This window comes from Tenebrio molitor, chromosome 4 (assembly GCF_963966145.1).
Source record: "Tenebrio molitor chromosome 4, icTenMoli1.1, whole genome shotgun sequence".
In the NCBI taxonomy this organism is placed as follows: Eukaryota; Metazoa; Arthropoda; class Insecta; order Coleoptera; family Tenebrionidae; genus Tenebrio; species Tenebrio molitor.
Window position 1 is genome coordinate 2,504,496 of NC_091049.1, and position 16,017 is coordinate 2,520,512.

The 16,017-nt window shown below is 38.8% G+C and overlaps 3 protein-coding genes across 6 annotated transcripts; 2 read left to right on the forward strand and 1 right to left on the reverse strand.

Annotated features, from left to right (window-relative positions):
* The first annotated feature begins 262 nt into the window (after positions 1–262).
* Positions 263–5,102, forward strand: vib (phosphatidylinositol transfer protein vib). 3 transcript variants are annotated; one of them, XM_069044044.1, is made up of 6 exons: positions 263–422; positions 767–797; positions 884–1,147; positions 1,978–2,055; positions 3,601–3,890; positions 3,937–5,102. In XM_069044044.1, the coding sequence occupies exons 1-6, from the start codon at positions 406–408 to the stop codon at positions 4,073–4,075; spliced, it is 819 nt and encodes a 272-aa protein (XP_068900145.1). In that variant the 5' UTR covers positions 263–405; the 3' UTR covers positions 4,076–5,102. The 3 variants fall into 3 exon arrangements, with proteins under 3 accessions (XP_068900145.1, XP_068900146.1, XP_068900144.1); XM_069044043.1 differs by lacking the exon at positions 1,978–2,055 and adding an exon at positions 1,751–1,828 and having other exon boundaries at positions 264–422; XM_069044045.1 differs by lacking the exon at positions 1,978–2,055.
* Positions 5,103–5,306: 204 nt separating this feature from the next.
* On the forward strand, positions 5,307–15,481 carry LOC138127908 (apoptosis-inducing factor 3). 2 transcript variants are annotated; one of them, XM_069044024.1, is made up of 3 exons: positions 5,307–5,485; positions 5,778–6,044; positions 13,968–15,481. In XM_069044024.1, exons 1-3 carry the CDS (start codon positions 5,332–5,334, stop codon positions 15,317–15,319), a joined length of 1,773 nt encoding a protein of 590 aa, XP_068900125.1. In that variant the 5' UTR covers positions 5,307–5,331; the 3' UTR covers positions 15,320–15,481. The 2 variants fall into 2 exon arrangements, with proteins under 2 accessions (XP_068900125.1, XP_068900126.1); XM_069044025.1 differs by lacking the exon at positions 5,307–5,485 and adding an exon at positions 5,494–5,627.
* Positions 15,476–15,949, reverse strand: LOC138127926 (large ribosomal subunit protein mL63). Its single transcript, XM_069044053.1, has 2 exons — positions 15,776–15,949; positions 15,476–15,722 (listed from the first exon to the last, which is right to left on the reverse strand). Exons 1-2 carry the CDS (start codon positions 15,947–15,949, stop codon positions 15,579–15,581), a joined length of 318 nt encoding a protein of 105 aa, XP_068900154.1. The 3' UTR covers positions 15,476–15,578.
* Between the last annotated feature and the right edge of the window lie 68 nt (positions 15,950–16,017).

Sequence of the window (16,017 nt, forward strand, 5' to 3'; positions counted from 1 at the left end):
CCAGATTACACAACGGCATAAAATAAATCAGTGTTGCAAGATGCGGCAATAAAATTGTAGTAAAAAGCAAGCTAACGACTGCAATAATAAGAGTGACTTCATCCGTCGGTCGAAAACAGGTGGTGAGTCACGTGAAATTTATACCATCGCGTAAAGTCCGGCGGATAAATTAAATTATTCAAGAGTAAAAAAAAGATTGCAAGAATTAATATTCAGTGCAGGCCCCTTCTGATCTTGCGCTGCCCACGCCAATGTGTTTCTGACGTCACCAGTTTGCGTCACTGCGCCTGCGCCGTATGCAACCCAATTAACAGCAGTCCAAGTCGAGTGAATCAGAATTGGTTACTTGTGATAAGGAGAAGTTAGTATTCACATGTGCAAATTATACAATTTAACCCAGACAAGATGTTAATTAAAGAATAGTGAGTATCTAGCGTAAAGGCTCCCATTTAAGTTCGGCGCGATTAATTCGCTAACCGTTCGAAAAAAAATCGATGTGATCGGTCGAATCGCCCCAACAGGCGGCCTGCTGGGGCAATTCCTGCCGTCGGACGGAAAGGGGGCGTCGCTCGCGCCGCCCCGACCCCGAAAAGCGGCGGTTTTTCGCGCCCCGACCGGTTTCATCTCGTCAGAACATCCCAACCTAAAAGCGAAATGTCAGTCTCGGATGTCAAAAGACCTTGAGCTGGGCTGTCGTGACATCTGTCATTGTTTTCGACGTCCTCCCGCAATCTCGCCTTGCTAATTACTGTCTTTTCCATTTTAGCCGAGTGACTTTGCCCCTAACAGTCGAAGAGGTGAGTTCTCATGCCAGACTTAATTGCTGTGTTTGTCGATCAACCTGTGTAATTATGTTGAAGGCTGACTTTATTTTTTTGTGCAGTATCAAGTTGCTCAATTGTTTAGCGTCGCCGAGGCTTCCAAAGACAACACCGGCGGCGGCGAGGGCATAGAGGTCCTGAAGAATGAGCCCTTCACCAACTACCCCCTGCTTGGCGGCAAGTACAACTCCGGACAGTACACTTACAAAATCTACCATTTGGCCAGCAAAGTGCCCGCGTTCATACGACTGCTGGCCCCCAGGGGCAGCTTGGAGATACACGAGGAGGCCTGGAACGCCTACCCTTATTGCCGCACCGTAATCACGGTAAAAAATACACTCGCGACAAGAGTGCTGTGGCTGTCATCTCTCCTAATTGTTTAACAACACTCGCAGCACTCTTGTTGATAAGAAACTGTAAGTGTTTGTACGGCGGTTTGCCGTATCTATGGTACGTGGGTTCCGAATTTTAAACAATTTTACGCGATTTGTTTATTTATCTTATCTATTAAAAAACAACACATGCCACGGACGGGTATGGCGTAATCAATCGTTTTTCTTTAATCGACGCTGCGCTCAATGACATGCGACAAGTTTTTTCAATTTATTACATACTAACACCAAACTATACATTCAACAAATACTTTGATTATTTACACATGCCACACGCATGGACCACTATGCTACCATTGATTACACTCCAATGGGACTCACAAACTTGATGGAGTCGTCAGGGACCCCTCTTTTGTACCAAAATATTATTTTCAAATTTTGACAGTTCACGCCGAATTGACAGTATTTTTCACATACTTACATAGTGGGCCATGACTCGTCGAGAACAGTGTGGCACGTTGTCAAAATAAAAACAAAACACATTATATGACACACGTCAAATTCTGACGTTTACTCTCATGATGGACGATTTTTCAGAACCCTACGTATATGAAAGAGAAATTTCGTATTGTAATCGAAACTTTGCATGCACCCGGTATAGGAGAGGACCACAATGTGAGTATTAATAATGTTTTCTTTTTCTTTCATTCCTTTTCCCGGGGGTGGTCGTTGCTGTCGACATAAAAAAAAATAAACGTAAAAACTCTACGTGTATCATACGCTTAACGCTTCGTGTGGTGCTGGGCTTGGTGTGGTGTCGTCAGAATCCCGGATATATGAAAGAGAACTTCGTTATCTGTATCGAAAGTATGCACATTGGCGACACGGGATCGCAAGATAACGTAAGTGATGACAGGAGAAAAAGAAAGTTTCAGTCATTTCGTGCGCAAGATGTGGTGGTTGGATCGTTTTGGGACTGGATGTGTGGGTTGACGATAGATGGCGCTTCGTAGAATTATCATTTGGTCTAGAATTTTACATCATCATCATTGGTAGCAGTAGAATATGGGGGATGCGATGTCGTTTTCTTGTCAGCGTTTGTGTTGTCGCCGCCGCAAGGAAATTTCTAACACCACAATCAGAAATAACTAACTCAACGGGGAGCTGATTTTATTGAATATTTAACGATCTGGCTTGTAATTTTTGTTTTGAAACAGTTTTATCGATTGTTTACTGACGATAATAAACTAGTAGTATGTGTAACACTATTAAAAATGAATTTAGCTGATTGGTGTGTCGAGGGTAGCAACACTACGCGGGTGATTACGGTTACGTACTTTACGATTTGAGTACACCGCCAGTTCAAGGTTGATAAGTTTTGGTTTTTTTTCTCTTCGTGATTAATTATGCAGTTCAATGGAAAATTAGAAACCAGTTTTTTGCAGCGAAACACTGTTCACATTGACGATATTTTCGCGTAATTACGCCAGGATTGCCCCACATTTAGTTTATGCAGGAGTGCAACAAATAAACGCGCCTTTACGTTTTTGCAAAGCGAGTTTATTTTCACGGCTCGGGGAAAAATTTAAAATTTGGTCGACTTTTTACATTCCGTCAAGGTCACGTTCGATATTTACCTCGAGATAAATAAGTTTTTATTATATTTATCCAGATAAACTTAGCAGGTATGCGAAGACCGTTTCACTTTTATCAAAGATTTCGTAATCCCGCATCAAGTTATGTGATTTGATCTGATAATTCAAATTCGTTGCGTACGAGCAGCAAAAATGGATGCGCTAATGCACAATTTATTAGCGGAATAAAATGTACAGTGATTTACTGGGACGTAAAACCGTCCAAAATGCAACTTGATTAAAATTTTATCATGCACTTAACTTGTGACCACACCTGCAAACAATTTGTAAAAAATAACATCTTTGAATTTATTTTATAACGAAAATTGCAAGTCAGTATCGATTAAATACGTCTTCATTTTCACTCATTAATTTAATTAAACGTTATTTTACCTCATTTTATGTAAATATTTTTAAACGAAAAAACTGTTTACATCATGAGGCTGGCACAAAATATTCACACTGGTTCCATTTATTACAAAAAAAAAAAATGTTTGTTTTCGAATGTGAATGTAAATTTTAATTATTGTATTGTTTGTTGTGTTTGTATTTTTTTGTGTCTGTGCTGGTTAATTTTTTAATTGGATTTTCTTAAAGTTGTCCCCAGAGAGAATTCTTGTTTTGGTTGGTTTCGTGACGGTGTCCGTTAATGTTGATTTTTTTGTTAAAATTCTGCAGATTTTGCGGTGTCGGAAGTATAGAGTGGGTGGTGGTCGGTATTTGCGGCGCCATCTGCCGTCGTAGTCCCAAAGCGGCGCCCGTCACCGCGGCGTCCTCGGTAATTTCTGTGGTGATGATCGTGTGTTGGCACAGGTCCACGAGCTTCCGGCCGACAAGCTGAGGCAGCGCGAAGTCGTCCACATCGACATAGCCAACGACCCGATCTCGTCCAGCGACTACAAAGAGAAAGAGGACCCGACCAAGTTCAAGTCGGAGAAGACGGGGCGGGGTCCGCTGGTCGGGCCCAACTGGAAGGCGACCGTCCAGCCGGTGATGACGTGCTACAAGCTGGTGACGGTGGAGTTCAAGTGGTTCGGGCTGCAGAACCGCGTAGAAAGTTTTATACAAAAGTCGGAGCGGCGGCTGTTCACCAACTTCCATAGGTGAGTGGGGGGGCGAGTCGGAGCCAGTGCAGACGAGCTGTTCCAGGCAAGTGTTCTGTTGGATGGACCTCTGGCACGGCCTGACCATGGAGGACATCCGGGCAATAGAGGACAGGACGCAGGAGGAGCTGGAGGCGTTGCGCCAGAAGGGCGAGGTGCGCGGGATGAAGGCAGAAACGGACTAAATAAATTCTTTGCATAATTATGTATAATTCTAGTGAATTTTAATTTAACTTGCGTCACAGGATACACCGTCAATTTGATTATTAGCGAACTGTATCGAAACGGCTGCACTTTTTTATTACTAGTAATTAGTAAATTAAGGTTTTTTTTGTTTCCTTCTACCGATAAGCGAATTAAATGCATTTAATATCGTAATCGATGTGATTTATTTGGTGTTTTAAGTATGGTTAGAGAGTTACCAAGGGTTTAGGTTGAGTCGGTGCAGTTCGTCGGTTATGTTGTGTTCAACAAAGAAAATAATGAAATGATGCTTTGAACAAAAAATCGACGACGATACTTAGACGTTTTGTGTTTTGTTTGTTTAGCTTTTAAAATATTTATTTCTATTTATTTTCATTATTTTCCTTTAATAAACACTCATTCCTCACGCCGTTTCTTTTTTCCCGTGACCGCTTCAAGGACAGGCGCGAAATTTGTTGCAATATGATGAGACGGAAGCCATTTTGACCGAATTTCCGCGTCGTACTTTGCATTATATTGTAAATGTTATCGAGTAGTTGTTAAAATTATTGTTAGAATTTGGGATCATGTTGACAATATATTTAGGACTTGTAAATTGTCTAATCTGTAGTTAGCGAGCCGGCGGGCGGCGCCCCTCCGATGAATTTTTCTATGACAAATTGGGGCCCCCAACCGGTCTCGGTGTCAAAATGGTTTTTCCTAGCGAACATGTCAATTATGATTGTTTTTTAGTCCGGTCCTAACCGCAAGATGGCGCGACAACTACTTAATTTCGACGTAGTATTATAGTTAGGTTTTTTTAACACTGGTTTATTTTATTATTTCTCGTGGATATAATACGTGGCTACAGTTCCAATAATATTACAATTCGTGTTGGCATTTTTAAATGTGTACGTGTAAAACTATTAATTTTAAACTGCATTCTAGTTTCTAGTTCCAAGTATGTATGTAATACTGTGTAAAAAGTTGTACACAAGACGTTAATAAAATTAGGAGTAACCATGTTAACACCAGACACCTTTTAACACCTTTTTAACGTTCTGCTCAATTGAGCGACTAAAATTCGCTTGTCGCGTGGACGATACCTGAACCTGGGGCCCGTTCTTCCTGGGCCACTCCGGCCCTGTCCGTCGAGAACTTCCAAGTGATTTAATATCTCGGAACGTGCCTGGGGCCCGGTATTTCCTCTCTGTCACGTCTAACCTTGGCCCACTATTACGTCATACAAGATAGCACAATGAAACGTTTCCTTTCACTAGATAGACTTTTAGAAAGTCGGCGTAAAGTAAGCGCGCGTAGCGCACCGTTTTTTGATGTCTTGCTCAGTTTCATAACCACAAAAAGACCAACAACGATGGGGTGCTCGACATCCAAAGTTGAAGTTTCCCGCTGTAAGTGTCAAACGCTCGTTTGTTTTTATTGTCAACATAAACATAACCTTCAAACTGCTGTGTCTTCTCCGGAGCTGAGTGGTGGCCGCGGGAATGAGCGTCAGCGGCGGGGCCCGCTGCAGAATCAAGCTGATCGTTCGAGGCAAGCGTTCTGTCGTGTTTACCAAACTTAACCACACTCCCTTACGTCAGTCTTGACAACGGTGCATCGATCAGCGGGGCGCCATGTACACCGCTCTTTCTGTGGCGACCCACGCCTTGAAATACGTACAAATTTATCGGTGGTTTTCAGCAACGGACGCCGCCAGAGATGACGACTACGTCGAGGGGGTCGTCTGCAAAGACTCGGACATCAAAGACAACGAGATGAAGACGTTCGACCTGGGCGAGGGGAAGGTGCTGCTGGTGCGACAGAAGGGCAAGCTGAGCGCTTTGGGCACCAAGTGCACGCACTTGGGGGCGCCGCTGTCGGGGGGCGCGCTCGGGGACGGCAGGGTGCGCTGCCAGTGGCACGGCGCCTGTTTCAACATCCTCAACGGCGACATCGAGGATTATCCAGGTACCCAATTTCGGTTTTATTAACAGCGGATTGTGGTAATTGTCTGCGCGAAGCTTTTATCTCGAGATTTTGAGTGTTCTGATAGCGATCTCTTTATGGGGTCAATTAACGCAATTGCATCATAAAACTTGATGCACGTCGAATGATTGCGAGATATCAATAGGAAAAATTCGACTTAAGTGTGTTGTAAAGCCGCTGTGCTTAGTCGTGCATGTAGCGCCCTCCGGTGGGACAACCCAAACACGTCGACTTACCACAGTTGCAGAGTTGCCCAAGTCGATCATGAGGTAAAGATAAACTTTGGAAAATCGCATTGAAGGAAATGACTTGCGCATTTCAAGGACTGCGTTAATTCTAAGTAGTTTTGCTAACAAAACGACCGCTAATTACTTGTTATTTATTGTCCTTTGGCAGAAACTAATCGCAGGCTACTTAAGTAGTCGCATATTAATTGGTTTTGTATTGTTCTGTGGGAATCGCACTGAAATGCAGCAAAATCCAACGGCGGCGCAGTTTCTTTAGCACAATTAATTGAAACCAGTTGGTGGGGTTGCCAAGTTTACATTTTGAATTATTTTCGCATAAGGCCTTCGGAACATTTATGGAGCGTCCAGATGTATTTGGTGGGGCGTGCGGGAATGCGAATAACATTTCTGAGTGCGACGGAATTTTTATCTTCATTCGAACAATCTAAAAGAAATAGAATCTAGAAGAAACAGGAACTGGTTTTGTTTATTTATTTTTTTGAAGATAGGTAATGGTTGAACCTCGAACGCGGAACCAATTTTATGTTTATCAATAAAAACAGGAAGAGTAAACAAGTTGATAACGTGGAACAAACAAAAATGAATTTATTGTGAAATATGCAATTTCCAAATATTTGGAGATTATTTGTAATGAAAGGAACGTAACATCAAAGAACAGTATTTTTAGAACGAGTGTAAAATGTATCTATAAATTAAAATGATAATGTCGTCGAAACAATTTCGTCCATTTTGATTTTCTTTCGAACATTTCGTAAAATAATTTAGATCTTCGGCGCCATTTGCGAAAGGTTTTTTTATTGCCTTCTTATCACACTTTATCAGACCCTTTTACGAAAACACCAAAAACTTTTAATCCTTTCGAAATGAGGCCAATCGAATTATTTTATGATTCCCTTATTTGTGACATAAATTGATGATTAATCGAAAATGTAATCAGCTTTTTTATTTTGCTTGAATGAAATCGAATGAATTATGTTTTGGTCGCCGGAAAAAGTAGCGAATATTTTTTATTTCTTTCAACTGTCATAAATTCTCATTTTTCTCCTTTGTAAACTGCCTCCAAACTGCTCTAAAGCAAAAAATAGCAGATAACCAACCGTTGCCCTAGACAACACATTCAAAGTGACATTTCTTGAAAAATTTGTCAAAACTGTCAAAAGCAAATGCGAAATCATTTTTAATAGATTTGGAAGCTTTGGGGACGTCGTTTCAAACAATAAAAGTTTGTATGCAACTCATTTCTGTGCAAATTGGGCTTTTCTAATTGCCCGAGAGGCCAGATTGAAATACGAGCGTAGCGAGGATTTTAAGGCCTCGTTGCATAAATAACTATTATAAAACATTTCGAATTAATATGGGTGACAGTGGTGTTTGTATCTGATTGATGAACGGAAGAAATTATTGATCAGAAGTTAGGTAATTAACCTTTAACCTTAGTAAATTATTATCCAGCATTGGTTTTTTTGCGGTGTAAAATATATTGAAGGTCAGTAGAAAGGGATAATTGGGCAGAAAGTGGGTAAACATGTAAGCAAAGAATCGGTAAATAAATGAAAAACCAGTGGCAGGAAAAAAGTAGGGGTTAATCAAAAGTTAAATCAATTTTAAGAACCAGACGAAGAAGGTTGGATGTGTTAATAAAACGCAAGAGAGTTGAAAAATATAAACAAATAAAAAAAGTAAGTAAAATAAAGAGTTGAATGAGGTTATGTAACGTGAAAATGAAAATACATCTCCTTTGTTCTCAAAGAAGGAAATTATTTTTTGAAAGTAAGTTCGGCAAAAGTATAATAAAGTAAAATTGTTGTCTTAATATCAGTAGTAAAGTAAGTAACTAGTTGTACGGAAGTGTCAAGACTTTTTAAAAATTTATGTTGACATTTTAATACAAATTAAAGGGGAAAAAAGAACAAGAAACTCGAACAAAATCACAAACAAGATTAGAAATAATAAGTAGGAACCCCATGGAAGAACTTAAAATGCAAAAGGGACCGGAAATTAAAGGAAACCTTCAAATGATGAACACATTTTTTGACAATCATGTCGTTTACTTTGAAATCGTTTTAGAGGTGAATTCAGATGCAATGTTGCCACATGTTTATTGAAGTGAAATGTAAAAGAGTTTTTTCGTGGAGATGCTGCACGTGGCACAATAATAATTGTAAACTGGATTATAATAAGCCTACAAAAATGTTATTGCACCAACCTGTAAAAGACACTGTTAAAATATCGATTACAATAATCAAAATAAATGTTGTCAAAAGTGACATATTTTTCGTATTATAGTCCAATTTTTTCCCCTTTGAGGTGACGTCACGATTTCCTTCCTCGTTTTCTCTTTATTGAAACGAAAGAAACAGAAAAAAAAAACAAAAAAAAGCACGTTTATTTATTGATGGTCACTTTGAGGTTATTTTATGCTCCTGTGAATTTGACAATTTTTAATTTCTTTCACTTATTACATTCATTACAAACTTAACCTTTCGAAGCAATTGTCAACAAATTTCACACATTTATAGTTATTTATGATCAATTCAAATTTGTTTCTGATCCTAAGTCAAACATACGTAACATATAGATACTGACGTCATCGCAAAAGAGTAAAAATTGGACTATAGTAGAGAACTTCCAAAGAAAGTTGGCCAAAAAGTGTTGCGTGCACAAGGAAGAATTCATTTTTGCTTTGAAAAAATTAGTAAAAACGTTTTAGGTGTGGATTGTCAAACTCGAGGTTGCTTAAAATTTATGATACCTTGTAAGCCCGCCTAGTTACTTTTCCTGGTAGTGCCAACTTAACGACAAGTCCCCAATATACATCTATAACGTCCGACCATACCAGATCTATGGGAAAAGGTGAAATAAGGGATATTTTTTTTAAATATAGAAAATATTCCTAAATTTACAATTAACGAAAATGTCTCCTTCAATAGATGACTTTTAATAATATCCCATGATCAGAAAGCTTATCTCTTAGAATCTTAGATTATTATAACTCGCGAGCAATAAATTTTGGTCGTCAATGTCATTTCAAAATTTGGTTGGATTGTCACAAATTTAAAAAATTTCCTTAATGTCACAACATGATGATAGGTTATGATATTTACGAACGTTTTACAATGGAGCATTTTCCAATGCGTCAAAGAATGCCATTGACGACCAAAATTTATTGCTCGCGACTGTATATGATACTCGTTTTATAAAAATGAAGGTCCCCTGAAGACATATGAACAGAAAAAATGGCATTTGCTAGATTTGAACATCAACCATTAGAGCTTGTGCCAACTCTCATGATCGATGACCTTGACAAAAGCTGCGCGAAGGCGGAGCCCAATTTTGATAAGTGAAACCTAAAAACGTCTGTCGTTTGGTTAAAATTTTCAGGGTAGCGCCAAATTTGCATTTTGCACTGTCCAACGGTTTGGACTAGAATGCCCGACATTGTCTAGAGACCTGTCGCCAAATAAACAGCAACATAAATTAGCTCACAAATCTGTAAAGTGTGAAAAAATAGTACCAATGTTTTTAGTTCGAATAGTACAGCCGCGTCGGTACGCATTTTGGTTTCTGCGTCATCGATCATGAGAGTTGGCACGAGCTCTACCTACCAAATTCAAATATTAACAGCTACACGCGCATTTCATTCCTACATGGGATTGTGCTAATGGTAATAAAATAAGACAGTGAGTTATTACTTTCACGTAGTTGCAATTACGATTTATTTGTCACGTTATAAATCAAAAATAATTGAGTCACCTGAAACATTGACGAATTTATTTGATGTAATTTGTATACAATTATTGATAAAGATAAAGACAAGAATTAGCTAATAATCTCTATAATTTTTTTCTATCAACTAACTAGACACTCCTCGCTTTTACACATAACAGTTAACAAACAGAGAGTTGCTAACAATGAAATTTGATAAATTTGAAGTTTACCATCGAAGGTTCATTTTTGTAATAGCATAAACATAACCGGCATAACCAAAAATGTTTTTAATGTCGTCTCAAGTTAAAAAATTGAGTGAGTGCGAATTACGAGACAAAAAACACCAGTATTTTTCAATTGTTTCATTGCCCACAGACCCAGTCATTGTTGATCACGCTGTACATTTATTATCGTAAACTTTCTTGTTGACAATCCAACTCGAAAATTTTTCACCAATCAAATTGCAGCATTGTTCAAATTTGGACCAATCAAATTGATTTATAGTGATAAAACGTGCAAAATTCTACTCTCTGCTTACACCAATTTAAAATTTCTTCTCGATATCATAATGTCATGACACAGAAAATCTTGTCACAAATAGAAATGTTTTGTGTGCTCAATGATTTGTTAATAAAGTCTGTTGTCTTTTTTTTTATATATAATCAATTGTCAAAGTGTGTTCAGGTTGGCAGAAAATTCGAAACAGTGAATTTTATAAATCACGTTTGAAACTTTACTTTTGAAATTGTCACCGATTGTCACATTTGAAAATTTAAATTAAACACGTGTCTTTGTCTTACACTCATAATCATAAACATATAACATATGCAACATAACCTCAATAATGATCTAGGGGAAATCTAGGGTGAAATTGAGATAGAACTGGACCAAATGTCAATGATTTTTAACATACAGTTTGGTCTTTTTCTCTGTATTTTGACACTGACAATTGATTATAAAAAAAGCACGGACTATAAGTAGTAGCTGGTAATTAGTTGAGTTAGTGCATTCATTCCGTTATTGAGACAGAAGTAATTAGATACCTCGTATAAATAATAAAACATAAAAATGACATAATAAAAATATGAATAAAAAAATCTCTCACTTATTTTGCCGCAACCTAAACCTACACTTGTTTTCTATCTTTTTCTGCTTTTTTCCACCGAAAGTTCTTGTAATCGCAATTTATTTATGTTAAGTTTTTACTAGCCTTATAAAAATCATTTTTATCTATTACCTCGTACAATGTTGCCACATCTATTTCACGTAAATGTCAAATCTACCCAAATCATTTTCAATTTTCAATAATTAATAAATATTTAAAATTTCAGTCATGAGTCACATACTATAATCTAATGAAATAGAAAAAAAATTTACCTGTTTACATTATGTATATTTTTTGTAACATAAAGATATAAATACAGAGTGTCCACGTAATAAATTTAATCACCAATAGAACCAACTCTTTAAAATGAACATTTTTTTACATATTGATCTTTTTTTAATCAAATATTATTGTGCGTGAAAATGTTTTTGTGCGGTAAAAACAATTTTATGAAGAAAAAACGACCGCTGTTTTACACCAACAGTTTTCACTTCTTTTCATTCGAATATTTTAATCAAGTAATTGATTTCATATAAATGTTCATCAAGTGGGCTGTGCATTTGTAAAAGCACCTTTAATTTAGTTACATTACAAAAGTCACATTTATGAAGATCATGTCCAATAAATCTTTACTTGGTAAAAATACACAGACAAAAACAAATAAGAATTACTTTAATTTAATCAGTAAAAAGACGTAACGTTGCTTTTGAAATCAGCGATGTTAAAATGGACAAAAACTGAAAAATTAGTCAAATCGGGAGAAAATCAGATTTTCATGGCTTGCTTAGATGCACATTTATATGAAAATGAGTATATATTAATTCTTTTTTCGTGCTTCGTTTATCAATGGATGTTAAAACACATGAGTCGGTATGAATTTTAACTCTTTCGACGAATTTGCGGAAAAAGTGATAAATAATTTATTTTTTTTATTTTAACGAGTCGTCTCCTATTTGTGGTTAAATTTATTACGTGGACTTCCATAACACCCGGTATATGTATTTTGATTACCACAGTCCTGGACTAATACCGTGCGATCAACAATTATTTAGATCATGGATGGCTTTGAATTTTGAAACGTATTTCCAAATCTAGACTTTCAGATGCTCTGGATGCACGGAAGTATTTTGGGTTGCATATACTGTCGCGAGCAAAAAATTCTGGTCGTCAATGTCATTTCAAAATTTGGTTAGATTGTCACAAATTAAAAAATGTTCATGTCAACAAATTGTCAAAAAAATGAGAAAAAAATGACAATTAATGTCATACCTACAGCATGATGATAGGTTATAATATTTTTCCACTCTCTACATGGTAAGTACGTTGTTATGACATTGATTTGGTGGATGTAGGTACAACTTTTTTGACCTACCGTTGGTTACTATTAACGACGGGATGTAAGTAACCACTTACCTCCCTCGGGGAAATAAGTGACAAAAATTAAACCAAACAAAACACTAATATGCCTTATGGTAACGTTTATTCAATTTCTGTGGCAGGGGGAAGGAACATGAAGCGTTTGCAGCCTCAGCAACTTCCATTTCTCGTTTAATTTTGTTCAAATTCATTTTACAAACTTTTGACACGACGCTTTTAATATTGACGTTTTGTGTGATGAAAGTCGTAGCAACCGGCAACAGATATACTAATATTTTATTCAAATATTTAAAATAAATTCATCAAAAAGAAAATATGCAGTTCAAAATAACTTTGAGAGTGGAAAAAATATTATAAACAATTCGGGAGGTAACTAATTTAACCAGTCTTGGATTCTATTGCTACCCCTCGCTATCGCTCGGGGGCAAACTTGTCCTCGACAGGTAAATATTAGTTACCTCCCTTAATGTTTAAATAACTATTACTTCCATTTTACAATGGGGCATTTTCCATTGTGTCAAAGCTTGATTTTGACGACCATTTTTTTTTGCTCGCGACAGTACTTGTTTGAATTTAAATTTGAAAATTTTACTGAAACCAAACAGGCAACAGCACTGTCCATTCTCTTTATTGAAAACACCATTACGATTTAATTATGAATCTTTTATGTTCCGAAGAAAAAAACATTTTTGAGTTAAAATTTGATTCATAGTGACAGTTGTTTGACGTTTATTAGCTGAGTTAGCAAAGACGCTGTGAAAGTCATAGCCGCCCCTTATCTACGGTATTATTATTAATTTTGTTTACGTTTGGTTTTGTATTTTTCAATTAATTATGCAAACATGTTTATATTTTTGCTCTATATTGTGTTCTTTGGACTTAATTATTATTTTTGTTGGTATTTATTGCAGCATAACTCGGTAAACATTGTTGTTGTTGTAAATTGTTTATTCACCGTTAATTATTTTAATTATTATTAAAAACTCAATCATTTTATTGTAACGAACGGCTAATAAATCTACCTGCACTGTGAATAATTTGTTTTCTGTTGGAAATTTGCGGTTAGGTTAGATCACGAACCGAAGAGATTTGGAAGACCCCAGCGATAATTTATAAAAAAAATACCAGTTTCATTTCATTTGTGATTGGTCAATAAAATACTTAGAAAACAATCCTCTTGTTCATTATTACTGTGAATTCTTCTTGAGCCTTTTAACCTGTTTTAAGTTTTACTAGAAATGTCGCTACAGCAAGACATTTATGCTAATGAGGAATAAAATTTCTCTTACATGTTATTGTAATTAAGTTATGTATATTGCAAAAAAAATGTGTTCGATTCAGTACCTACATTCTCTTGATTGGATTTTTTCCTCGCAAGCTTTTATGGAGGTTTTTGTGAGGATCTAATATTGTTATTTAACTGTACCTAATAAGAATACTTTTGTATTGTTTTGGTAACTTTTGCAGGGGTGGACTCGCTGCCATGTTACCAAGTCAGCGTGGAAAACGACGAGGTAAAAGTCCGCGCCAAACGCACCCACCTGGAGAGCAACAAGCGCGTCAAAGCCATGACAAAACGCGACAATCGAGAGGCGCAACACATCGTTGTGATAGGTGGAGGCCCCTCGGGAGCGGTGTGCGTCGAGACCCTCCGCCAGGAGGGCTTCTCCGGCGAGATAAGCCTAGTCTGCAAAGAAAACTGTCTCCCCTACGACCGGGTCCTCGTCAGCAAGAGCATGGACTTCAACATCGAAAACGCGCAGTTCCGAAACGACCAGTTCTACAAAGACAACGGCATCGACGTGTTCAAGGGCGTCGAAGCGACAGGCGTGAACACCACCCAGAAGATCGTCAACTTGAGTAACGGAAAAACGCTCAGCTACGACAGACTGTACATCGCGACGGGCCTGAAAGCCAACAAAGCCGACATCCCGGGTGCAGACCTGGAGAACGTGGTGGTCCTGCGCGACTACGAGCACTCCCGCGTCACCAACGCCCTCCTCAACGAGAACCTGCAGGTCGTGGTGCTGGGCGCGAGCTTCGTCGCGCTGGAAGCGGCGAGCTACTGCGTGGACAAAGTGAAGAAGGTCACGGTGGTGGCCAGGGGCAACGTCCCCTTCAAGCCCCTGGTGGGCGAGGAGGTGGGCGCGGCGTTCAAGAAACTCTTCGAGGAGAAAAACGTCCACTTCGTCACCAACTCGGGGATGACCCGCTGCATCGACAACGGCGACGGCAAGGTCGCCAAGGTCGAGCTGGTCGACGGCACGGTTCTCGACGCCGACCTGGTGGTCATGGGGGTGGGCAGCAGCTGCCTCACCGACTTCCTCAAAGGCTCGGGCGTCGAGCTGAGGCCCGACGGCACCGTCGAGGTCAACGAGTACTTGCAGAGCAACGACCCCAGCGTGTACGTCGGCGGCGACATCGCCTACGCCCCCGTCTGGTCGCACCACAACCAGAAGGCGGCGATCGGGCACTACCCTCTGGCGCACTACCACGGCAAAATCGCCGCCTTGAATATCCTAGGCAAGGCGAGGAAACTTGAAGCCGTTCCTTACTTCTGGACCAAGTTGTTCGGGAAAAGTCTCAGATACGCCGGCCACGGCAAGTACGACGATATTGTTTACATCGGGGACGTGGGAAAGCTCAAATTCGTCTCGTTCTATTTGGACGGCGACGAAGTCGTCGGCGCAGCTTCTGTGGGGTGGGACCCCGTCGTCTCGCAGTTCGCCGAAGTCTTGGCGCAAGGGAAAAAATTGTACCGCAAGGACGTACAAGGGGACGATCAGTTCCAATGGACCAAAATGTTGCACAGCGCTTAAGTAACTAACTGTGATGAAGATACAAAAGCCTCAGTATTTTTGTTTATAAATTATTTTTTTAACGTTGCTATTCTTGTAGATATTATTCACATCCACAACTTAGATAATATTTTTTTAGTTGTGTTATTACTGTTAATAAATGTGCCCTTGAGCAAATCCAAATATATAGTTTTATTTGAGTTCTGTTTGAAACAACATAACCTCAATTATTTTTATTCCTAACATTCACAATCCTAAGGTACTAAATTTAACAAATTAACTAGTCCCACGCCTCTTTGTACCTCAAGTGCCCCAACACCGACTCAATGGTGATATTGTCTTTGAAGTCCTTCTTGCGAGTGATCATTTTGAGAAAATTTTCTTCGCGTTTTCCCAGCTCTCGAGCGTGCCCGAACGATTGTTCCTAATCAAATCATTGAATTATTAATGGTAAAGAAAGCAGTACCGTGGACTCACTGGAGTCAAGTACGAATGCCTCAAGTAGAACATGTTCTTTTCTTGAATCTCGAAATCGTTGCGTAATTGTTGGACGTCACTTATAGTGACGGGCTTGCTTAAACGGTCCTTTCCGCGCCAAATGTGCCCATTTGGCATATGTTTCCTCCTACAAAGGGCGCCAAACAGCCTCATCTTCCTCACCTAACCTCACCAACTTAGTTTAGAAAATGACCACCAGAGAACTTTTCAAAACATAACCC